This window comes from Calypte anna, chromosome 26, assembly GCF_003957555.1.
Source record: "Calypte anna isolate BGI_N300 chromosome 26, bCalAnn1_v1.p, whole genome shotgun sequence".
Classification (NCBI taxonomy): domain Eukaryota; kingdom Metazoa; phylum Chordata; class Aves; order Apodiformes; family Trochilidae; genus Calypte; species Calypte anna.
Window position 1 is genome coordinate 4,329,752 of NC_044271.1, and position 23,015 is coordinate 4,352,766.

At 57.3% G+C, this 23,015-nt stretch overlaps 2 protein-coding genes across 6 annotated transcripts in view; both read left to right on the plus strand.

Annotated features, from left to right (window-relative positions):
* Positions 1-6,754, plus strand: part of CACNA1S (calcium voltage-gated channel subunit alpha1 S) — a 40,164-nt gene extending 33,410 nt beyond the window's left edge. Inside the window, exons 36-44 of one of the 2 annotated variants that reach the window (XM_008499525.2) lie at positions 664-766; positions 1,737-1,838; positions 1,960-2,084; positions 2,997-3,125; positions 3,805-4,007; positions 4,805-4,869; positions 5,335-5,444; positions 5,968-6,084; positions 6,271-6,754. In XM_008499525.2, coding sequence (XP_008497747.2) covers positions 664-766; positions 1,737-1,838; positions 1,960-2,084; positions 2,997-3,125; positions 3,805-4,007; positions 4,805-4,869; positions 5,335-5,444; positions 5,968-6,084; positions 6,271-6,531 — 1,215 coding nt within the window. In that variant the 3' untranslated portion in view covers positions 6,532-6,754. The remainder of the gene's footprint in view (positions 1-663; positions 767-1,736; positions 1,839-1,959; positions 2,085-2,996; positions 3,126-3,804; positions 4,008-4,804; positions 4,870-5,334; positions 5,445-5,967; positions 6,085-6,270) is intronic. The other variant, XM_030465672.1, reaches the window with a different exon arrangement.
* Positions 6,755-9,063: 2,309 nt separating this feature from the next.
* KIF21B (kinesin family member 21B) overlaps positions 9,064-23,015 on the plus strand; it is a 34,622-nt gene continuing 20,670 nt past the window's right edge. For all 4 annotated transcript variants that reach the window (XM_030465426.1, XM_030465428.1, XM_030465425.1 and 1 more), the window contains exons 1-7: positions 9,064-9,149; positions 17,628-17,850; positions 18,137-18,319; positions 20,681-20,830; positions 21,051-21,185; positions 21,483-21,650; positions 22,337-22,452. In XM_030465426.1, the coding sequence (XP_030321286.1) occupies positions 9,112-9,149; positions 17,628-17,850; positions 18,137-18,319; positions 20,681-20,830; positions 21,051-21,185; positions 21,483-21,650; positions 22,337-22,452 (1,013 nt within the window). In that variant the 5' untranslated portion in view covers positions 9,064-9,111. The remainder of the gene's footprint in view (positions 9,150-17,627; positions 17,851-18,136; positions 18,320-20,680; positions 20,831-21,050; positions 21,186-21,482; positions 21,651-22,336; positions 22,453-23,015) is intronic.

Consider the following 23,015-nt stretch of genomic DNA (forward strand, 5'->3'; position numbering starts at 1 on the left):
ACAAAGTACTACAGATGGGGTCTCACAAGAACACAGCAGGGGGAAGAATCCCCTGCCTCTCCCTGCTGACCATCCTTATTTTGTTACAGTCTGGGATGCAGTTACTCTTCTGGTCTCTGAACACACAGTGGCATCTCGGTCCAGCTTCTCATCTACTGCCACCCCCAAGTTCTTTTCCTCAGGGCTGCTCTCTATCCATTCTCCCTGCAGCCTGTATTTTTGGCTAGGATTGTGGCAACCCAGGTGCAGGACCTTGCACTTGACCATGCTGAACCATTAGGTTGCCATGGGCCCACCTCTCCAGATTCCCAAGGTCCCTCTGGATTTTCTCCCTTGCCTCTAAGGTGTCAACCATACCACACCAAGATTTTTATGATCTTTTCAAGCCAAAGTGATTGGATGGTCTTCTCCCATGTCCCAAAGTTTGGGTTATTTTCCCAGATCTGACCTGGCTCTAGCAACTTGCTCTGGTTTAGCTGCCTGGTTAGGGTGAGCAGGACCCTGACCCATATGGTACTGAGCACCATGGGCCTGGGCAGAATGGGCAGAGCTGGGAGGGCTCCTTGTCCAGCAGCTGAGTGCCCCTGGCACTGGGATGTGTGTTTGTGGGGTGCTGCCAGGCTCCTCTGCTGCCCAAGTCACCCTTACTGGTTTGCTGTGCAGCGTCTGGTGTGCATGAACATGCCTCTGAACAGTGATGGCACTGTCACCTTCAATGCAACCCTCTTTGCACTGGTCAGGACAGCCCTCAAGATCAAGACAGAAGGTAAGTGCTACTCTTGTCTCTACAGCCTGAGGGAGGGACCCTCTTCTCCTGCTGACTTCCACACCATTCCCCACTCTGTCTCGGGGCACAGCTTCACGCTAGGAATTATCTCAGAGACCATGGGTGCATCCATCGGGGTGCTCAGGAGAAGCATGGAGGATTTTATGAGTGGCAGGCACACGTGTTGCAGCCCTGAGGAGTCAACCAGTGGCACTGCAGCCACCTAACTTCACCCACAGCAGCCTAGGAGCAGCTCTAACCCTGTCCCATCCCTGCCATCATGCACCATGCACATCTGACCTCTGCCTGCCCTGATTTTGTGTTTCCTCATGTTTATAATCTCAGTCTGGAACAGAAGGGGATGGATCCCTTCCGAATGATGCTGTGCTGGGAAGGAGTTGCTTTCACAGCCTTCCTTGCCAGCTGGGTGTTTTGCTTTGGGAAGGTGCCCCAGCAGCTTGTTTCCATGCCTCTGGGTTAAGAAATATCCCATGAGCAGCTCTGGGCTGGGCTGAGGTGGGTGTTGAGGTCCGTGGGGGGATATTGGACCTGGAATCTTACATCAGGATGGGATGAGAGCCTTCCCTCTATCTGAGATCAGGAACATGGCACAGGCAACACTGGGAGGAGCTCAGGGGGATCTGTAGGGATGAACTGGAACTGCAGGCAAGCAGGAATCCCCTGTGAGAGCACCAAAGGGGAGGCTGAAATCTGTTGTTGATCGCCAAAACAGAGATGGTGGCACTAAGGCTCCATCCATTTGCCAAGTTTGGCTCACTCCATAGTTGAATTTTATTTTTTTTTTGCTAGCCTCAGAATCTCATTCTTACAAAGCTCATTTTTGTTGGGTGGGGAGGCAGGAGAGGAGCTGGCACACAGAAGTCTGCCTGGGTTTTCATGTGCTTTGTCTTCACTCGTGTTCATATTGCCCTGGGAATGAACCACTCTGTCCTGCTCACTTTTCTCACAGGGAACTTTGAGCAAGCAAATGAGGAGCTCAGAGCCATTATCAAAAAAATCTGGAAGCGAACAAGTATGAAGCTTTTGGACCAGGTCATCCCACCTATTGGAGGTATGGTACCTGGAGGTGCTTCCCAGAGGTGCAGAGCAGAGCCTGGATCATGTCTCAGCTGCTCCAACAACTCCAACCCTTGTGATAGGCAGCATTGTCAGGTTGATTTCCTCTCCTCCAGATGATGAGGTGACAGTGGGCAAATTCTATGCAACTTTCCTCATTCAAGAGCATTTCAGGAAGTTCATGAAGCGCCAGGAAGAGTATTATGGGTACCGTCCCAAGAAGAACCCAGTGGAGATCCAGGTTGGTTGCATGTGGGTGGTGATGGAGAGGTGACCTGGGGCAGGCAGCACATGGTGGGTACCAGAGCAGGGAAGGGGCTTTCCCCAGCTCAGGAATGTCCACGGTGACTTAAAGAGCTGCAATGACACCTGGAGAGCTCTGGCAATGAGGTGGACCCATGAGGTGGCACTGAACTGGCCATGAAGAACCCATCCCTGAGGGTGACCTTAGTCTCCAGGGTACACTCAGGCAGCCAAGGAGGTTTGTGACTCTCTGGTTCTGGCTCAGCAGGGTCTGATGCCTCACCAAGCAGTTTTCAGGCAGGAAAACCCCCAGCACAGACCAATGGCTGGGCTGAATACTGCTCATGCAGGCCCCTATCCACCTAATTTTCTCCAGTCCCAGGGCCTTTTCTTACGTTGGTGGTGTTGAAGGTGGCTCTGTGTGCCTGGTGCCCATCTCACTGCCAGTGCAACATCCAGTGGTGTGGGACTGGTGTGGTTGATCTTGCCACTTGCAGGACCACTGCAGGCAGAGCAGGCTGGAAGGATGGGAGAGGATTTGTGTGCCTGACCAGAGCAGCTGGGATGTCCCCAGCCTCTTCTGACCTTACAGGGAGAGAAATCACTTGTAGAGATAAAAGAACAGACCCCAGAGGTGCAAGGCAAGGAAAAGAGCCAGGCCCCAGACCTAATTATACCTTGGCATCACCAGTCCCACCCTTTGTCAGGCTGCCTTTAGCATTCTGCTTTGTGGGACAGCAGTGGCCCAGAAGTTGTTTCACCAAGCACAAAACCATCCAGCTGCAGGGTGAGCCCTAGAGACCTGGCAGGGCACATGGCTTGCCAGGTGAGCATGTGTCACCATGTGTCCCTCTCCAAAGCACAAAGTGAGAGGGCTCCACAATCATCCATGATTTCTTGTCTCCACCAGGCTGGGCTGAGAAGCATTGAAGAAGAAGCTGCTCCTGAAATCCACCGGGCAATTTCTGGGGACCTGACTGCTGAAGAGGAGCTGGAAAGAGCAATGGTGGAGGCTGCCATAGAGGAAGGGATATACAGGGTGGGTGCAGCCCTCAGAGCTCCCCAGGTTCTGGTGATCTCACCCAGCCCACAAACTGATGTCTTGGTGCTGGATTTCCATGGCTACCAGCAGCTGAAAGACAGGTGGCAAAGGAGAGCCTGTCCCAGAAAGACAGTGTGGACCATGAGGACATCCTTGTTGTGCCATCCTGGCCAGCCTGCTCCCTGCCTCAGTTTCCCCTGTTCACATGCCTGACAGGGGTGTGCTGAATGTTTACTCACAGGTCTGGAGGGCTGTGTTCCCACCTTCCACCAGGCTAAGGCAGAACAGTTCAGGTGTCACTGTCAAGGGAGCAGGGAGAGATTCACTTCCCATTTCCTGAGAGTGTTTGGGACAGCTTGGGCAGCTGTGGTGTTTCAGGGCTGCGTTCAGAGCTGCCACTCACCCAGGCTGTCCCATGGAGGTGTCAGGATTTGTCATGCACAGGGCTGGCTCTCATCCCAGTGCTGCTGCATGAGCATCACCTCTCAACCTCTCAGTTTCCCCACCTGGGCAGTGTGGATTTTGGAGGCCTCTGTGAAGCCTGAGCAGAGAACTGAGCAGAGAGACCACTTTTCCCATGCCCCATAGGGACCCCTGCACGTCTCCTCCCGTGGGAATGGCCGCTGAACATCCCAGAGCTCCAGGCCTCCCCTGATGCCTTCCCTCTTGGTTGCAGAGGACAGGGGGCTTGTTTGGCCAGGTCGACAGCTTCCTGGAGCCCAGCAGCCCCCTGCAGCCCCAGGTGGCCAGCCAGAGACCCCTGCAATTCACAGAGGTGGGCAGTGAGGACCTCGATTCCCCTGTCTTCCTTGATGACTTCCCCCAGGAGGGCAACACCAACATCAACAATGCCAACAGCAACAACAACTGGCTGGAGAGGTAAGGGCTGGTGAGGAGGAGCAGAGCTGGACCATGCCCAGTGGCTCCCAGCAAGGGTAGCTGCATGTTCCATCTTACCCAGGGGCAGTTCACGGATGGCTCAGGTCTGGAGAAGTGGCTGAGCTGCAGCAGCAAGATCGCTGCAGATGAGGGGAGGAGCTGAGCAGCAGTGGAAGTTGCTCCATGAGCAGAAATTCAGGGCTTGGGGGAACAGGGAGGGGACAGCAAGGGGACAGGGAGGTCAGACACCCTTTGCTGATCCTCAGACCCTAGTCTGACAGTCCCAGAGATGTCCCCAGGGTGTGCAGGGCAGCTCTAGGGCTGGTGTGTGTTTCCACACATCAAGACGTGACTCCCTATGCACCCTTCTTGGTCATCAAAACCAGGGCAATGGGGTGATAGGGTTAGGAGATTGGACTCAATGATCTGGGAAGTCTTTTCCATCCTGAGCAGTTCTATGATTCTATGATTCTTGTCCCTCCTGTGCACTACTTCATCTTGGTCCTGTGAGAATTGATGTTAACTGCAGGGCTCCAGAGACTGCAGGAATCTCTGCAATCCCCTTCCCCTTCCCTGCCAAGCCCTGAGTGCCCAGGCCCAGCACCTGCCTGAGCAGAGGTCCAAGGGAGAAAGGTCACCAGTGTAGGAGAATATCCTCAATCCTATTGCTTGGGGTCTCCACCCTGGTCACCCATCCCAGGTGAACTTCCTTAGGGTGGGGAAGGTGGAGAGGGCTAGAGCTGGTCTCAGCATGGGGACCATGCTGCTCAGGATGATCCAGCTGCCTCCCCTTGCAGGATGGAGTACGAGGATGAGATGCTGAGGAAGACAGTGTCAGCAGCACCCTGGCTTCCAGCATGGCGTGAGTCTCAACATTGTTCCTCTTCTAGGGGATCTGGACCAGCCCAGGAAGCAGGGCAGGGGTAAGGGGATGATGTTGGCAGGCAGGAGGAAGAGAGGCAGATCCTGACAACTTGGAGGTTACCTGAGGGCTTTGATCACAGTGGGACCTTCTGGGGAGCTCCAGGAGAGCCTCCTTCCACCTTCCCATCTTTTGGAGCATGAAGCCAGTGCCTTGGGCTGAGGGAGGACTGGGCACTCCTTAGCAGCAGGGCCACAAGACTGAGTTCATTTCCACAAACAGGGACTTCACAAATGTGAGTAGGGAGCCAAAATGGGGCAGTGGCAGGCACTGGCTGTTCCCTTGGTCCTGAACTTCTGAACCCTTTGTCTTCCCCACTCTGAGTTAGTCTGTTCCCAGCTCCAGGTGGCAGCGGTGCCTTTGCTCTTATTGCTCACCTGATGTCCCCACCTTTCCATCTCCTAGAGTACAACCACCCCTTGCCCATGGAGATGCTGCGACGGAGGCCTGGCAGGAGGCAAGGGGCCACCCCTGAGGGTTCCCCATCACCATGGCTCCACCATCTCCCCCAGGAGGTAAAGGGGGCCATGTGTGTCCAGGGGGACATGGGGGGCACATGGGTGAACCTCCCACCTCTCCAGGGAAGGGCTGTCACAGCCATGCTGGGGAGAAGCCAGTCTCTAGGGCTCCCCCCATGAAACCAGCTCTGCTGAACCTTTCCTTTCTTATCAGCTTGGGGAGGGAGACAGCCCCACATCCCCATCCTCAGTTAAGATGGGACATTTCAAGGCAGCATCTTTGGCTCCCCAGCTGTCTCCAGAGCCAGGGCAGAAAACAGGGATGTGCCAGGTTTGCTCCCACACTCCCCTGGCTTCCCTTGGCCACTGTCTCATCAGCTGGCAAGTGCCAGGGCAGGAGATAAGCCCACATGGCCCTGCTGGTCCCACTGGGGATGGTGCACTGAATCCAGGAGCTCCAGCAGAATGGGAGTGCATGTCCAAGAGAGGGACAGTACCCACATTCCCTACATTACATGGGAGGGATTTTCCATGGGCATTGCTTAAGTCCAGGCTGCAGCTCTTTGCTCCTCTCACCCAGCTGCCTGCAGAGGATGGCTCTGTGACAGGAACAGCATTCAGCTCGAGGTACCAGCAGGATGAAAGCAGCAAGCCAAGCACATCCTCCACCCCAGCTATCACCTTCCTCATTCAGGAGGTAAGGGCAGGACATAGCCCAGAAGAAGGAAGGGGCAGGACTGGCAGGGGTGCCATGTTCGTGCCAGGTTGGGAGCAAAGATTAGCTAGAAGAGTGAGCAGCAGGAAAAAGGAAGGGAGGGTGGGCTGCCAGCAGCCAGGGACACTTCTCCCACATGTTTGGCTGTGATCCCATCCTCTCCTGTAGGCTCTGATCTCTGGGGGCCTTGAGGCTCTGGCCCATGATCCATCCTTCGTAGCAGTGACCAGGGACGAGATGGCAGCCAGCAGCCAGCTGGAGACAAATGACATGGAAAAAGCAGCTGTGGAGCTGTTAAAGGGAAGAGGAACACAGCAGGGCACAAAAACTTGCTCTGCCCCCCAGGACACCTCAACAGCATCACCATCCACTTCCCCAGGGCTTGGCTCAGCCCCCTCCCAAAAGTCTGTCGCTACCACTCACCTCTGAGCTTCCAGCCAATGCAGCCCAGCAGGCACCATTCCTTGAGGAGCTTGCAGAGAGCTACTGGGGTTATCCTGCCCAGCTGACTGGGGTTCTGGTGGGCTCTGTCCAGCTGGAGGAGGATTTTTGGCCATCTCTCCAGGGTACTGGGGCAGGACAGGGCCATGCTGTACCAACAGGGTCTTGCAAGAGCTGGACAGGTCATTAAAGAGTTCCTGCTGTGTGACTCCTCTGGGTCTCTGTGTCCCCTTCTTCCTCTGCAACCCTCCTGCCTGCACAGCCTCAGCCCACAGCTCCTCATTGCCCAGCTCAGACTGGGAAGGGGGCTGCAAATGTGAGACCATGGCTGAGCAGAGCTGGCAGTGACTGATGTCCCCACGCAGAGGGAGGACTGGTCTGTCTCTGCCTCCTGGTGTCCTTGACCCAGTGTCCCTACATCTCTGCTGGAAGCTATTCCTCTTGCTTGCAGCCAAGCTTGTCCTGTGGGGAGGAGGAGAAGTAGCTTGGGCAGATCTTCCTTGGGTTGGAGCAGGAGGCAGGCACAGACTTTGCAGCAGAGTGAGGCCAGGAGGCTTCTTGGCTCCCCCTCCAAACTGGGCAAGATAATCATCTTATCTCTGTGCCCCCTAAGATCGTGGAGCAGATCCTCCTGGATTCACTGCTGAAGCAGAATAATGATGCAGAGGTGACTGTGTATAATCAACATGGCTTTACCAAGGACAAATCATTCCTGACAAACCTTGTGGCTTTCTGTGGAAAGGTCACAACATCACTAGACAAGGGAAGGGCAACCAACAGCATTTACCTGGACCTGAGTAAAGCCTTCAGCACTGTCCCACATGACTTCTTGCCTATGACAGGGGGTTGGACCTGGATGATATTAAAGGTCCCTTCCAACCCTCAAACTTCTTTGGTTCTATGATTGTAGGGATGGGGCAGAGTCATGAGAGTGTGTGCAAGTCAGTGCAGCAGCCCTGGGCTCAGCCAAGAGGAGAGATGGCTATTGCAATATGATTTCTCTGACTTCAGGTGTCTCCAGACACTGTGTTCAGGCTGAGACATTCACCCCTCAACCCAGACCACAGGAGGGTCTCATCCAGTCCACAGCCATCCCCACTGCTCTGGGGGGGACAGCCCAGGGATGCCACAGCGGCAGAGTGCAGGGAGCCCAGCTCTGGGCTGCTGCCACCTGGTATCAAGCAGGAGCTGTGGTTTTTCCTCTCTGGGAATGGGTCTGCCCAGGGGTTTTGCTTTACAGACCTCAGTACCCTAGGTCTGGGTGCCCAGCACTGGGCCAGCCCCATCTCCCCAGGCCATCCCTTTGTTGGTATCTCACTCCAGAGGGCCCCCAGCCCAGCTGGGCAATGCAGGACTCTTGCCTAATATGTATTAAAATGTGGCAGACTGATGGGTCCCGGGGGAGGTGTTGAATGAATCGAGCTTGTCTGCTCTCTAGCAGGGCATTTATTTGTTAACTTAATAGAAGGGAAATGGTTGTTACAGAGCTCCAGCTGCAGCTTGAGTGCCAGAGGGGACAGACACACACACCCCTGAGAAAGGTCACAGGGGGGCTGCATTGAGGTGGGGAGGGGGGGATGTCAAGGAGGTGCCTAATTAGTTACAAGATGGATGGGGATGGTTTCCTGGTCCTTTTGCTGAGGTGTGGGACTGCCTGTGCCACTTTCCAAGCCAGGAAGATTCCTAACGCAAAAGGTGGCACCATGGTGGGGAAATAACTGCAGCAATGGGGCAATGCCTCTACCCTCTCCTGGGGTTTGGTGCTGCATAGGGGCTTATCTTCCCCAGACAGCATCTGGATGTGTGTGTGTCTTTCTTGAGTTGGTTTATAGCTAACCTGAGGGGCAGATCTGGCTTGTGACATGGTGGGCACAAGGGTGGGAGTAGCAACCCCACAGTGCAGGCACTGTCCCCCTGGCTGGAGCTGCAGTGAGGAAAAGTTCAGCCTCGGAAAAAACAGCAGCTCAAGGTGGAAAGGTCCCCCCAGCCCAGGAGTCCTTTGACCCACAGGGACAAAGGCAGAGAAAGGACAGCTCGTCACATCCCTGCAGGACAACAATCAGCCCTTGCCTTGCCCATCCCCGTGCTGCTGTAACAGCATCGGGTGCCTTGGTGCTGACACATCCCAGCCTTTTCCGGGCTCCCCCAGCCCCTTGCTCCTTCCCGTGGAGGGGAAGGGCTTCTGCTCTCCCGCCGCCCCTGAGGGAGGACGCCCAGTATAGCCCAGTACAGCCCAGTATAGCCTCAGTACAACCCAGTATAGCCTCAGTACAGCCCGGCAAAATCCAGCACAGCCCCGGAGCGGGACCGCCGGCCCTGCAGGGGGCAGCAGGGACCGAGGGGTGGGGGTTGTGGGGGAGGGGGTGGCGGTGTCAGAGGAGGGGGGGGACTGTGAGTGTGCGAGGGGGATCAGGGCAGTCTGCGTGTGGGGCGGGGGGGGCCGCACCAGACGCTTCTCTTGTCCCTGTGCGTGTCCCCGCCCCACCGGTACCTGGGGCCGCCCCCGCCCCTCCCCGCCCCCCCCTCCGATGATCTCGGGCAGCGGCCGCGGTGCCCGGCGGCGGGGCCATGGCGGTCCCGGACAGCTGTGTCAAGGTGGCCGTGAGGTGAGGAGAGGGGGGGGGCTCGGGGCCTCCAGGGGAGGGAGGGTTGGGATGAGGGGCGTGCATCCGCGAAGGGCCCCGCCGCTCCTCCCGGGGCGGATGCCCACCGGTGGCTGTTGCTGCTGCGTGTGCCCGGTTCGGCGCTGCCCATCCCCGGGCCACTGAGTCCTCCCCGGGTCAGGGCTTTGCCAGCCCCGCCGCCGCTGCTCTCCTCCCCAGCGCCCGCTCCGGTTCCCGCACTGTGCAGCCCCGCCGTGGCCGCCCCCATCCCCTGGGGCCGCGGGGGGCGAGGCCGGGAGTCCCCGGACCCCTCACCTGAGAGCCGGCAGCCGCCCATCCCCGTCCACTCGGCAGCTCGGGGGGGTTGGGCCCCGGTAGTACCAGGGAAGATGTCAGGGGCACATAGGGGGGAAATCCCTGCCCGTTCCCCCCCCCTCTCCCGCGAGGTGGTAGGGAACGATGCGGCATCTCGGTGTCCTTTGTGCTTACTACGAGCTGGGAACAATGCGGCTTCCCGAGGGTGCACCTCCAGAAAGGAGCTGGCGGCGGCATCTCACCCATGTGGAGGCTCCGGGGGGCAGGGGGGGGGGCTGGGGGGTGTGTGGTTGCGGGATCTTGGAGGTCACGGAGCAGAGGAGGCACCGTCCGCAGAGTCCCGCAGAGGCGACTGAACCCGCGGTCTTTGTTAGCGCCCAGCTCCGAGCTCAGCCGCTGCGTCCCGCCATGGACGTCGGTTGACTTCTCCGTCCCGAGAGGGGGAAGGACCCCTCGGGAGAGGGGTGTACGGTTCCGGCCGGAGGGGCCGTGACAGCTGCTCGGGGAGTGGGGAAGCGAGCGGCGATGCGGCGCGCCCTGCTCAGCCCTCGCCTTTCCCCTGCACACCCCGAGCCTGCGCCGGGTCAGAGACGGCTTCCGGCCCAGCCTGAGCCCGACCCGGCCCCTGGAGCCCCGACCTCCCGTGCAGGGGTCGGAGAGGAGCTGGGGAGGGAAGAGTCGGTTTCCCGTGGGGATGTGGCACAGCAAGCCAAGCTCCACGCAGTGACACCAGCTTCCCCATCCCGGCTGTGCCTGCGTGGTCAACCTGTGTGCACCCCCCTGTAAGCACTAGTAAGGGCGTGAGGCAGATTGGGGTGCTGATGAGAGGCAGATTGGGGTGCTGATGGCAGTCTGCGGGGGGGGGAGTGTCAGAACTTGGGGGGATATTTGCAGAGGGCACTGATGTGGATGATTCCTGCCAGTCTGGGCAAAGGGAGAGCACAAAGGATGCTGGTGCAGTGTCAGTGATGGAGGAGGATGGGTGCGGGGCCCTGTGCTGCTGCGTGTGAGCCTGTGCACCAGGACACCTCCGGCACTGCCTGCCCATCCATTCTTCCTGTCTTGGAAGCAGGCAGTGGTGATCCTTGCTCCACCCAAAAGACTGAGAATAAGAGCCAGACTGTAGTTCTAAAGGATGGGGGAGCTGGAGGGGAGCTGACAGCATGGCCCTCCTGCAGATGCTGCCCTGGTGACTGCCGGATGGGCTGTGCCAAGGCAGGAGTGTCTGTGCCAGGACACTGACCCTGGAACTGAATGATGCTGGTGGCTGGGGGTAGAGATTTCCTGCTGGCTGAACTCTTCCCATCCTTCATCCTGTGTTTCTGTCTCAGGATGAAGCCTTTTAACAAAGGTCTGCCTTGTGGCCAGGGTTGCTCTTGCCAGGGAGATGGAGTGGGTGCCACTGGTTGTGGTGGCTGTGGAGTTGTTTCTGCTGGTCTCTTCCCACCTAAAAATCCCTTTGGGCCTTGCTAGTGATAGGGTTGAATCCAGTGCACAGGACTGGAAGGGGATCACGACTGGGTGGTAACCGGAATATACAGCACTGCAGTGGGGCTGGGGTGTCTGTGACAAGGATATGGTGGGGGAGAAGGTCCAACTCTTCCCCCCCATCCCTGAGGGAGTAAGCATCCCTCTTGGTGCAGCCAGGGGTGCCAGGCAGCTGGGGCAACACTGTGGCAAAGATGAGCTGGCAGCACAAAGGAGGAGGGCTGGCAGCTGTGACACAAAGCAGGCAGCTTGCAGGATCATGTGGGGATGTGGCTCTTGAGTCTGTGCTGAGGGCACAGGACTGAGACACTTGCCCTGCTGACCCTGTTCTGCCAAAGCAGCTCTGGAGGGCTGGTGATGGGTCCCCTCCTGCCCTGGGCTGGGAACAGAGCAAGGTGAACAGCTGGGCTGCCAGACTGACCCAGCCTCCAAGTAAACCTGCCCTAAGATCCCACCTCCCTCAGCCATCAGTGTGGAGGAGGTTTGAATGCTTCTGGGGTGTGTTAGGACATGTGAATAATGTGAATATGCCACCTGGGACTTGGGATCCAGGGGCAGGAAGGCTCCATGTGCTGCGTGATGAGGTTGGTCCAGCCAATGACAAATCGTGCTGCAGCCACCAAGACTCAGGCTCTTAACGACAGAGGAGCACGGGGGTGGGGCTGGGATGTCCTTGGGGGGACCTCAGATCCTGATGTTCTATTGGAGATGCTGTGGCGTTTTACTGTCAACTTTACAGGTTCCTGTCTTCCTCTTGTGAGACCCCCGACTGCCTCATCGGCACTGGGGGTGTAAAGCAGCCACTGGCTGGGGCATGGGGGTGGTGTTATTTAGGCTTCCTGTGCGAAAGGGCTGGGACTTGCTGCAGCACTGCTGTCGGCAGAGGAAAATGCAGGCCCAGGGGCTGCTCTTGTACGTGCAACACAGCCCTGCACCATACCCGGACCCCCCGGCAGGCTCTGCCATCCCTTCCCCATGGCGGGAAGCCTGGGCTGTCGCCTCGTGGCATGGCTGAGTTTACCGGGAAGGAAGCGAGAGGCCCCGGGGCGGTGGGACCGAGTCCTGCGGGAGCTGCGTTCGGCTGCGATGGTGCTGAGCAGGGCTGAGCCTGGGAGCCCTCGCTCCTGTGTTGTTGGGGGCTCCCCGGAGGCTGAGGAGGGCAACAACTGCTGCATCCTTCTGTAAGGTGACCTTCAGATGGGTGGCTAAAACACAGGCAGTTCGGTAGATCCGTACGTGTGCCCTGCACCGGGGAGCACAGCCGGCGGTGTGAGTGAGGGTCAGGCTTCCCCTTGAGCCTCGGCACCCCCTGACCCCCGAGCCCTGCAGCCCCCCAAGCCCTACAGCCTCCCCCCCCAAGCCCTGCAGCCTCCCCCGAGCCCTGCAGCCCCCTTCCTGCAGCCCCCTGAACCCTGCAGCCCCCCCCTGCAGCCCTACAGCAGATCGCGGTTGGGTGCTGTGGGCTCCTGCAGCCACAGCAAGCCGGGGTGCAGTGGGGGGAGCAGGACTCAGTGCTGGTTGCAGAAGGTGGAGCCCAACCCTCTTTGGGCTGGTGGTTTTGCTGTGGCAGGAAGGGCTGATGGTGCATAGTGACCCCGAGGCCATTAATCTCCTTGGCCGGGGGAGGTGTGAGAAGCTGGGCTGGCTGTAGAAATGCCCCTTGGGGGCACTTGCAAACTGCCCATCTCACTGAAGGGAAAAGGGCACCCTTTGTGCCTGAGCTGCTGTGGCCACAGAGCGCCTGGCTGGCTGAGAAGACCCAGGAAATGGAGCTTGTGAAACTGGGGAAGGAAGTTGAGTCGAATTTCAAGTTTATTTAAACCCTGCAACCTCCAGCGCTCTGCTGCTCTCACAAATGCTCCTGCAGTGATGCTCTACACGGCCTGTGGGCAGCTCTGTTCTGGCTGTCTGCCGTGCCCCCGGGGAGCTGCTCCCTCCTCTTTCTCAGGAAGAAGGATGGTATGTGCCACTCGGGATGTGTGCCTGCTGCCCACCATCACCACGGTGCTGCTCCAGCTCTGAGCCTCGGCAGTGTGGTCCTGGGGGGACACTGTGGAAACTGCTCATGGGAAAGTGGCTGCTGGAGGTCTGGCTGCTCTGGGGCTGCTTTTGCTCAGAGATGACAGGGAGAGACACAACCCCTGCTCAGCTGCTGTGCTGAATCCAGACTCAGGGTGGGATGTGAGGTGGGCATGCTCCAGGCTACCAGGGAGCAGGGTTGGAACCAGTCTGGAGAGAGATGGGAGGCTGTGGGGGGGCCCACAAGACCTCAGAGGGAAATGCTGAGCCCAGGTGTGTGGGCTCTAGGGGTTTTTCTGTGCCTGGCTTCGATCAGGTGTGCGCTCCCTGGCTTTTACACCGGAAATGTGAGAACTGGGATGTTAGAACTCGGTGCTGGTGTGAGGGGGGAGCAGACCTACACCCTTCAGTCCCACACAGGCACGGCATCGCCTGGGGCATTGCTTAGTACAAAGTACTTTTAAAAGTACTTTTAAGAAGCTTTTGATGCTTGCACCCATTACCCATAAGCAAGGGATTTAAATACATAATTCCATGGAGTGTCAGGAACCTGGGAGGCTGAGTTTGTCTCTAAGCCAGAGGAAACAGAGCCGACTGCAGCTTTTCTGCACCTGGTGTAATTCGGGGCAGGAGAAAATTCCAGGAGTAATTTTCCTAAAGTCCTAAATTCCTAAACAAAGCTGTCAGAAACGTGGCTCCTGGCTCCCAGAGAGGGAAGCTGATACCCGTGCTGAGCCTGGTGCTAATTGAGGGGCCTGTTCCTGCTGGGGGGGCTGTCCCCTGGTGGTCCCCCGGGGCTGTTCCCTGTCACAATAGTCCCTGTTGCTGATTAAACAGCCTGTGTGTTTGGGATGCAATGGGTTGTGAGGACAGCTGCCACCAAGATCAACAAGCCATGAGGTGACTGCCCACCCTGGTTGGATGCTGAGGGATAGGAGGGTTGGTGACCAGCCTCCTGCCACCTCTTCCCGTCCTGGCACACTGGGAACAGGTCCAGTGCTGCCCTGGAGCATTCCCCATATCCCTGCTGGCTCTGCTCTGCTCTGCTCCATATGGGCACAACACATTTTGTCACCCCTATTTCCAAGTGAGGGGTTGGGCCTAAGCCCATGGTCCCAGTGATCCCAGTGAGATCCCTTCCCCTTCTCTTCAGCTCCCTGTGACACCTCCATGTGACACCTCCTTTCCTGGCTTGTGGGCACGTTGTCCCTGATGTCTTCTTTGGGCTCCAGTGTTGCAGCATCTTCTGCCAAAATCAGGTTGTTTTTTTCTGTTGGCAATGGGAGCATGCTGGGCACTTTCCTTCCCTGTGCTTGCTCCTGATAGAGGTGGATTGCTCTGTCTCTTAATGGGAGCATTTGCTGACCAGACCTGGCCATCCTTGGGGAGCCTGATTCAATTTTCTCTGATTGCTGAGCTGCTTCCCTACCATGCTAATTAAATGCTTAACTTTGTCTGGGTTTGTGTGCAGAACAACCTGCAACCTTGCACTGGCAGCAAGACTTCTGCTGGGACCCTGCTCAGGGGGAATGGGGTCGGGAAATGGGGCATGGGGCAGATCCCTTCCAAGGATGAAGCTGCACTGAGCTAAGGGATGGGGAACCGCTGTCTGATGGAGAGAGCAGGGGGCCCTGCACTGGCCTGGAGATACAGGGGGATCTGGAGCACTTTGGTCTTACCCTGATGATGTCTAGGAAGCTGCTGAGTTAAATAAGGTGTCAAGGGGATGTGAGGACATGAGCAAAGGGTGCACAGGGGGGGGGGTTGCAGCCCTGCCTCAGAAATACTGGCTGTGCCCTCTGTGGTGAGCTCTCTCCCCTCCACTGGTCACACTGGGATGGGCAGGACTCTTCCCAGGGGTGTGGAGGGACCCTGCGAAGGCTGCGGGTGGGAGCTGGTGGCCATCCAGTGCTTGGCTCCCAGCCCTGCTCCATTCTCTGGCACAGGGCAGCAACCCTGAACAACTCAGCCCTTGTGCTGGCCACCGAGCATGCCTCTGTGCTCCTGTGGCCCCTCGGGGTGCAGGACCAGCTCCCCCCTTCCTCCCAGATGCTCGGGTGCCTGGGCAGCCCAGCCCTGGAGACTGTGCTTTCACAGCCTGCCAGCCTGGCAGGGAACGGAAGGGAAGGGAAGGAGCACAGTGGAGAAGCTCCAGGCAAGGTCCCCTTTGTGTTCCCAGGAGGCTGTGGCCTCTCCCTGGCAGACATCTCCCATGCTGCTGAGGTTGAATACTGATGCTGGAGCTGGCAGGCTCCTCTTGGCAATGCCCCTGTGAGAGGTGCAGGTTCAGGACAGAGGGGTCTGCACCCCTGTCTGTGCATCCATCTGGTGAGGGATGGAGGCTCTTGGGTGCTCCAAGTTGTCTGGACCACGAGGTTTGGGAGGAGGGGAGACATCAGGACTGCTGCATGGGACAGCCCAGCATGGCCAGACAAGGTGGGTCCCCAACTGCTCTATGGAAAAATTCATGTGTAAGAATGCCTCCAGCACTGCTGCTTGTCTTCTCTTCCATGCCCATGTGCACATATTTAATTACCTGGGGAGACTGGAGGAGTGAAAAAATGAAAGAAACCTTTTACTGAAAAACCTGTTCTCAATTTTGAGAGGAAAAAAGATTTTTCCAAAATTCCAGTTTGTTCCTCTGCCTCTTGCCTGGGGACACCATCGCTGTGCATTATTTCGGTCCAAAAGTAATTAAAAGTGGAGTTAATTTTCCTGGAGGAGGGTGGGACCCTGGGAAGGCAACATGAGTGAGTCTAGAGCTGAACACATCAGAAGCCGCTTCCTGTTGTGGCTGCTGAGCTAAATACACCCAGGGACTCCCAGGGCAATTCCCACGACTGCTGCCCTGGCTCCAGCAGGGTGAGTGGGTGCTTGTGCTGCCCCCCCACACTGGGGCCACCCTGGACCCCCAAACACAGAGGGCCTGGGGCTTCTGGGGCTCTCATTGCCAGGGAGCAGTTTCTCCGGTGCCCAAACGCTGTGGCTTGGGAGGAATTAATTGCTGTGTTTATGGAGCACCCAGGGAAGGGAGATGTGCAGTCATTACCTCTAATGAGAGCTTCTTGGCTCCACACTCTCTTTTTCCAGGAGTCCCTCGGGATAAGGCAGCTTCCCACATCCACTGAACGTGGGAGCTGTGGCTCGCTGCCTGTGTGGGGTGCCCACTCTGAACCCATATTTATCAGGGAGGGTTTTGGTGTGGTGGGTGGGGATGGGGAGTGCCTGCTGCAGACCAGCCCTGCCTGTCCTCTTCCCACATGGCCAGCCAGAGCTGGGGACAGCCACCAGGCTGGGTGGTGGTTTGCTTTAGATGGTTGTTCTGCTGCTGGGGCTGTCTCGTGGTTTTTGCATTTTGCATGTCAAGCCTTTGGAGCTGCAGTTTGGTTTTGCTGCCTCTCTGGTGGTCGCAGCACATCCCAGCTGCCTGCCCAGACCCAGCAGTCCCTCTCAGGGCTGCTCCAATTTGTTTATCAGTGTCTGCATGTGGCTCAGAGCTTGCTGCCTGCCCAGGGGCACTGCCCTGCAGGAGCCATCAGAGCCATGGGGGGGCTGGGCCCTGATGCTCCCAACTGCAATGTCCTGCACATGGGTCAGGGCAATCCCAAGCACAAATAAGGCTGGGCAGAGATTGAGTACAGCCCTGAGGAGAAGGACTTGGGGGTGATGAGAAGCTCAATGTCATCTGGCAGTGTGCACTGACAGCCCCAAACCCCCCCGTGTCCTGAGCTGCATCACCAGCAGCATGACCTGCAGGGCCAGGGAGGGGATTCTCCCCCTCTGCTTTCACGGAGTGACCCCCCCTATAGTACTGGGTCCAGCTCTGGGGACCCCAACAGAAGTAGGACATGGAGCTGCTGGAGTGAGTCCAGAGAAGGCCACAAAGATGATCAGTGGGCTGGAGCAGCTCTGGATCCAGGCTGAGAGAGTTGGGGGTGTTCAGCCTGGAGAAGAGAAGGGAAGACCCTGCAATGGGGAGACCTTAGAGCACCTTCCAGTGCCTGAAGGGGCTCCAGGAAAGCTGGGGGGGATTTTGGACAAGGGCCTGGAGGGATGAGACGATGGGGAATGGCTTTAAACTGGAATAGATAGATTATAGATTAGACATTAGAAAGGAATTCTTTGTTGTGAGGGTGCTGAGCCCCTGGCCCAGGTTGCCCCCAGAAGCTGTGGCTGCCCCATCCCTGGCAGTGTTGAGGGCCCCAGGTTGGATGGGGCTGGTGAGAATTGTCCCTGCCTATGTCAGGGAGTTGAACCCAGATGAGCTTTAAGGCCCCTTCTAACCCAACCTGTTGGATGATTGGGGTGTTGGTGCCAGGGCAGTTTTAAGTGTAGGCTGCATGGCATTATCTGTCTGCTTGTGGCAGCTGCACAGCCCTGCGTGTCACCACAGCTGTGGGGGTGGCTGGTGACATTGCTGACATGCACCAACCTCTGTTCTCAGCCACAAATGCATCAATGTTATTGTAGCTGGGTGCAGGAGCTGAAGCATCCCCTGCACTGTTTGCTCCACACTGCAGAGCTGTTTGTTGCTTGTTCCCTGCCTGGAGCAACCACGTTTCCAGCACAGGCCAGGCTTGCATCCTCAGGACCAGGCTCATGTGTCCCAGGTCCAAGATGAACCCTGAGACTTCCCTCATTTCACTTCTCTTCCTGCAGGATCCGTCCCCAGCTGCCCAAAGAGAAAATAGAGGGATGTCACATCTGCACCTCTGTGACACCTGGTGAGCCCCAGGTGCTGCTAGGGAAGGACAAGGCCTTCACCTATGACTTTGTCTTTGACCTGGACACGTGGCAGGAGCAGATCTACACAACATGTGTGGGCAAGCTGATTGAAGGATGCTTTGAGGGTTACAATGCCACCGTGCTGGCATATGGCCAGGTAGGTGCCTGAGGGCTCCTTGGACCCTGCCATGGGCACTGGGCTTCTGCAGTGCTGGGGATACTCAATTGTGCCCTGCTAAGGTCAGGATGTTGGGAGGGACAGAGTTGTCCCTGGGCTGGGTGAGAGAGCCTTGGGTAGGAGGGTTGGGGTGTGACATGGGAGTCAATGTGGTGGTGGGACCAGAGGGGCTCAGCAGAGGCGTTTGGGGAGCCTGGGGGGGCTGGGGGAGGTGTGGAGCACAACGGGTAGAGCCTGGAGGCCCCAGACAGCTTCCCCTTTGCAGACTGGAGCAGGGAAAACATTCACCATGGGCACTGGCTTTGACCTGAACACCTCCAAGGAGGAGCAGGGCATCATCCCACGGGCTATCAGCCACCTCTTCAGCGGCATCGAGCAGCGTAAGCGGGCAGCACAGAGCCAGGGCTTGGCAGCTCCTGAGTTCAAAGTCAGCGCCCAGTTCCTGGAGGTGAGTGACAGATACGATGTCCTGCGCTCCCTGGTCCTGGCAGCTCCCTGGGGAGTTGGATCCTCCAGCTTTTTATGGCTGCCAATTTGTGCCAGGACCAGAGAGACTCGAAGCACCTGAATGGTGTTGACCTCGTGGTCGTCACAAATGTGAGTAGCACTTTCTTGACTGCAGGAAGCAACTCCCTTGGGGACAGGGCATATGCCTTGGTCTGCTGGAGATTCAGGGGACTCTGGGCTCTCTTACTCTTTTTTGAGGTCAAGGATGGCAGCAGACCTTGGGTCTGAACCAGCATTCCCAGAAAAGTTCCCAACTTCCCAAAGAAGTTGAGGAAAAAGTGTTGTTACCTGTGGGGCATTGAGGAAGGCCATGTCCTTTGCTGCATCTTTGACCTCAAGAATTTTCCTTTCCCACATCTACTTTAGTTTCTCCAATTCAAAAGCTTCTTAAAAGCTTTTGTCCCTGGAGAAATTTGTCCCAGAAAGCCTGCGGGCCTTATGTGGCTGCAGCAGTTTCCTGGGGGTGAAAGTCCAAAGATGTTCAAGATGAGAATGAGTTAAAGGCCTTGGTGAGAAAACATAGGGTGGTGCTGAGCAAAGCTGAGCTTCTGAACAAACTTCATCTCATTGGAGTTCCAATCTGGGATACAGCCCGGAGGGAAAAGGCAGGTAGAGAGAGAGAGGACCTGTGCGGTCATCTTGCCTTCATGTGGCTTTGGTGCCCATCACGTCTGTGTTCTGCTGGAGAGTCCCCTGACCCCAGTGGAGCTGGGCATTGTCCTGTCTCCCCTGGGCTCTAGGGTTGGGTACTGGCCTTCGGCCCAATGTTTGTTCCCTCACCCTATGTGACATGCTTTCCCTTCCCTTTCAGCCCCCCTTGTCTCCTGTCTGGGAAATCCTGTTGTCCAGCTATAGTCTCCCTTGTTTTGGTTTCTCCCACTTGGTTTTGGATGGTCTGGCACTTCCTCAAGGAGCTGGCTGACCCATCAGCTGGGGTTGGGGCACATGAAGGATGAGCACTAGGGAGGGGATGCCTGTGCTGCCTCTGTCCCAGGCCATCCCAGGAAGCATCCCTGCAGAGCACAACACATCCAGTGCAGCCCCAGGGGGAACGTGGGGTGATGGAGCCATAGCTCTTCAGGGGGTTTCCTGGAGCCTTTCTCTCTCCTCACCAGCTCTGACACATGGTGAGGCTCTCAGAACAGCCTCAGAAATGTTTGTCTGCAGATGGAGAATGGGAAAAAGGCTTCAGGTTGCAGTCCCCAGGCCAGGCATGCCCAGTGGAACACTGGCAGCCCCAGGGTGAGGGGGCATTTGCCAACTGGGAGGAGCTTGGAGGCCTCATCAGACACCGGTTACCAGTGGTACAAGATTTGGCTGTGCTGATGTCTGTCCTGTGACTCTCCTGGTGGGAGCAGGCTGGGAGAACTGGGTTTAAATCCTTAAGATTTAAGCCTGTTGGTACCTGGGGCAGGGTTGGATTAGCCTGATCTGCTCTCCTGGACCACAGCCTGTGGTCCTCAAGTGACCCTGCTCCTTGCACTGGGACATGGGTGTGAGAGGATGATGGATGGCAGTGAGTAGCTGGCAGGGGGACAGACAGGCAAGGCTGTCACCCTGTGCCCCAGGGTGAGAGAGGATGCTACAGGGTCAGAGTGTAGATGGGGGGTGTTCTTCTCTGGGTCCTCAGGGTTTTCCCTGCCTGTTCAGCACTCCCTGGTACTCCTTGTCAATTGCCCACCTGGCAGAGGTGACCTCGGAGCTGTGTGGGGAGATGGGGCTCTGCTGGCTCTTGTGGTCAGGGGTTACCTGCTGAGCAGGGGCTGCCAGAGGGATGCACAGCTCCCAGGTGTCTGCACAGGAGCTGGGGACAGGGCTCAGGTAAGTGTCCTGATTCCTGCAGAGCTGCCTGTGTGGGGCAGGGATGTGACAGCGTCAGACAGCTGGAACCAACCCAGACTGCAGCTCAGAGCTTGTTGGGGAAGGAGGCCTTCACGCACGTGTGTGTGCATAGCCCCCTGTGTGTCCCTGCTGGGTACCCCTGCATGCAGGGCAGAGCTTACACTGGCATCTCCTGTCTGCATGCACGTGCTTGTGTGTCCTCTCCTACACTTGCACATCCCTCTTGCTCAGCCTAAGTACACACGTGTGTGTGTGTGGTGTGTGTGTGGTGTATGTGTGTGTGTGTGTGTGTGCGCACGTGTACGTGTACACACAACCCCCAGGGTGCAGCCACTCTTGGTTCTCAGGACTGCAGCAGCACAAGGACAGGGCACAGCTCCTGTCAGTGCCCCTGTGCTGGGCTCCAGCAGCCTCCTGCATCCCCCTGCTCACTGCTCCTGCCTCCATCCACCCCACGCAGCTCTACAACGAAGAGATCTTGGACCTCTTTGACAGCACCCGTGACCCTGACGCCCGCCACCGCAAATCCAACATCAAGATCCACGAGGATGCCAATGGAAGCATCTACACCACGGGGGTGACATCTCGCCTCATCAGCTCGCAGGATGAGGTGGGTGCAGGATATAGGAAGGAAGGGGGAAGGCAGCAGGGTGCCCACGTGCCTGGGGTGAGTCGTGTGGGACCAGGCAGGTGAGGGGGCACCTTGCCCAGGCTGTCACAGGGGATGCAGGGTGAGATCCATGTGCTCTCCGGGCTGCAGCAGGCTGCTGCCTTGCTTCCCTGGAAGGGTTCTTCAAGGTTTCATTTCTCCCTGCCCCACGTTTTTGTAGCTGATCCAGTGCCTAAAACAAGGGGCTCTTTCCCGCACCACTGCCAGCACCCAGATGAACGTGCAGAGCTCCCGGTCTCACGCCATCTTCACCATCCACCTCTGCCAGATGAGAGTCTGCACCCGTCCGGACCTGGTGAGATGTGTTCTGAGTGGGGTTCCCTGGGAAAGGGGAGAGAGTTTGGAGTCTTGCAAAGAGAGGCAGGGCTTTGTCTGTCATCTTTCCAGTCATAGCCAGAGTGAGTTAATGAGAGCTGAGCCCTGTCCAAGGCAAAGATAGCCCAGAGATGCTGTTGGGATCCTCTCCCCCATCTTTGAGGGGTGGATGTGAAGAGGGAACGCTCAGGCGTTTGCTGACATCTGAGCAGAGCCAAGGGGGGTTGCCTCTCTGGGGTTGGTGTTGCTGACTGTTTTTCTGTGCGCCTGGCTGCAGGTGAACGGGGAGGTGACCACCCTTCTGGATGGAGCCCAGCCCACCACTGAGTATGAGACCCTCACAGCCAAGTTTCACTTCGTAGACCTGGCAGGGTCAGAGAGGCTGAAGCGTACAGGAGCCACCGGCGAGAGGGCGAAGGAAGGGATCTCCATCAACTGTGGGCTGGTATGGCCTGGGCACTGGTCTGCAAGGGAGGGAGGCAAAACCTGCTGGGGTGGCCTGGGGCTCCTTTGAGTCCTGTTGGGAGCTGCTCTTGGGGTTGCTGATGGCTCTGCTAGGGTTTATACTGCCTGGCCTGGCCTGTAGCATAATTCCTGCCACTGGCAGAAATAGATTTGGGGAAGAAATTCTTTGCTGTAAGGGTGGGGAGCCCCTGGCCCAGGTTGCCCCCAGAAGCTGTGGCTGACCCATTCCTGGCAGTGTTGAAGGTTGGATGGGGCTTGGAGCAACCTGTTCTTGTGGAAGGCATCCCTGCTTATGGCAGAGGGATTGGAACTGGGTGGTCTTTAAGGTCCCTTCCAGCCCGTTCTTTGATTCTATGAATTCAGAATGCCAGTGGTAGGGGCACAGTTGGGCTGCTGATGGCAGGACTGTGCACAGCTCTGCACAAGGGTTGAGGTCTGCTGAATTTGGCTTAAAAAAACCTGCCAGGGCTTGATTATGCTTCTCAGTGTGGGAGGGAGGCACAGCCCAGGGAAAGGGGTGAATGCTGACACTGGTGAGGGAGGTGTCTACCCCCTGCACCCCAAACCTGTGCTGCAGCATGCACCCCAAGCCCAGGGTGATGTCTGACTGACAGCAGTGTTCTCAGCAGGGACTGCACTGGGGGGGCCTTTCCTTTGTCTTGGCAGCTGGCCTTGGGGAATGTTATCAGTGCCCTTGGAGACCAGAGCAAGAAAGTTGTACACGTGCCTTACCGTGACTCCAAGCTGACCCGTCTGCTGCAGGATTCCCTCGGGGGCAACAGGTAATGAGATCCCAGGCTGTGCCTGAGCCCTGGGAGAGGGGCTGGGGGTCTGTGGAGCAGCGGAGGAGTTATTTAGGGGCTCTCATGCCTCAAGGGTTGCCCAGTGGGGAGAGGATGCCTCTTGGCAGGCAGTGCATGGCTTTGCAGATGTAAAGACCTTGGATCCTCACGAGTCCCACACAATTAGCCAGCTTTGGCAGAATTAGCTGGTGCAAACTGCTGGAGCCCTTGCAGATCTGGGACTTGGCAGATGGTAGTAAATGGCATGGGATGGATTGAATTCCCTGCCTGCTTTGTGGGTACATTGCTGAAGAGAGATTGCCTGGGAATCCTGGTGTGTTTGTGGGCTGGCTGCTGGAGGTTGGCTTTTCTCAGGGATGTGTTGCTCACAGGGTCTTTCCAGTGCTCTGGCTCTGGTAGGGACTAACCCCAGTTTATACTTTGGTTATAAAACACAGAAGGGTGGTGTCTGGGGTGGGTGTCTGGGGCACGTGGCCTATGCTGGGTCTAAGGGTTCCAGGTGCTGAGTTGGTGCAGAGGGGGGCAAAATGTCCTTTCACCTC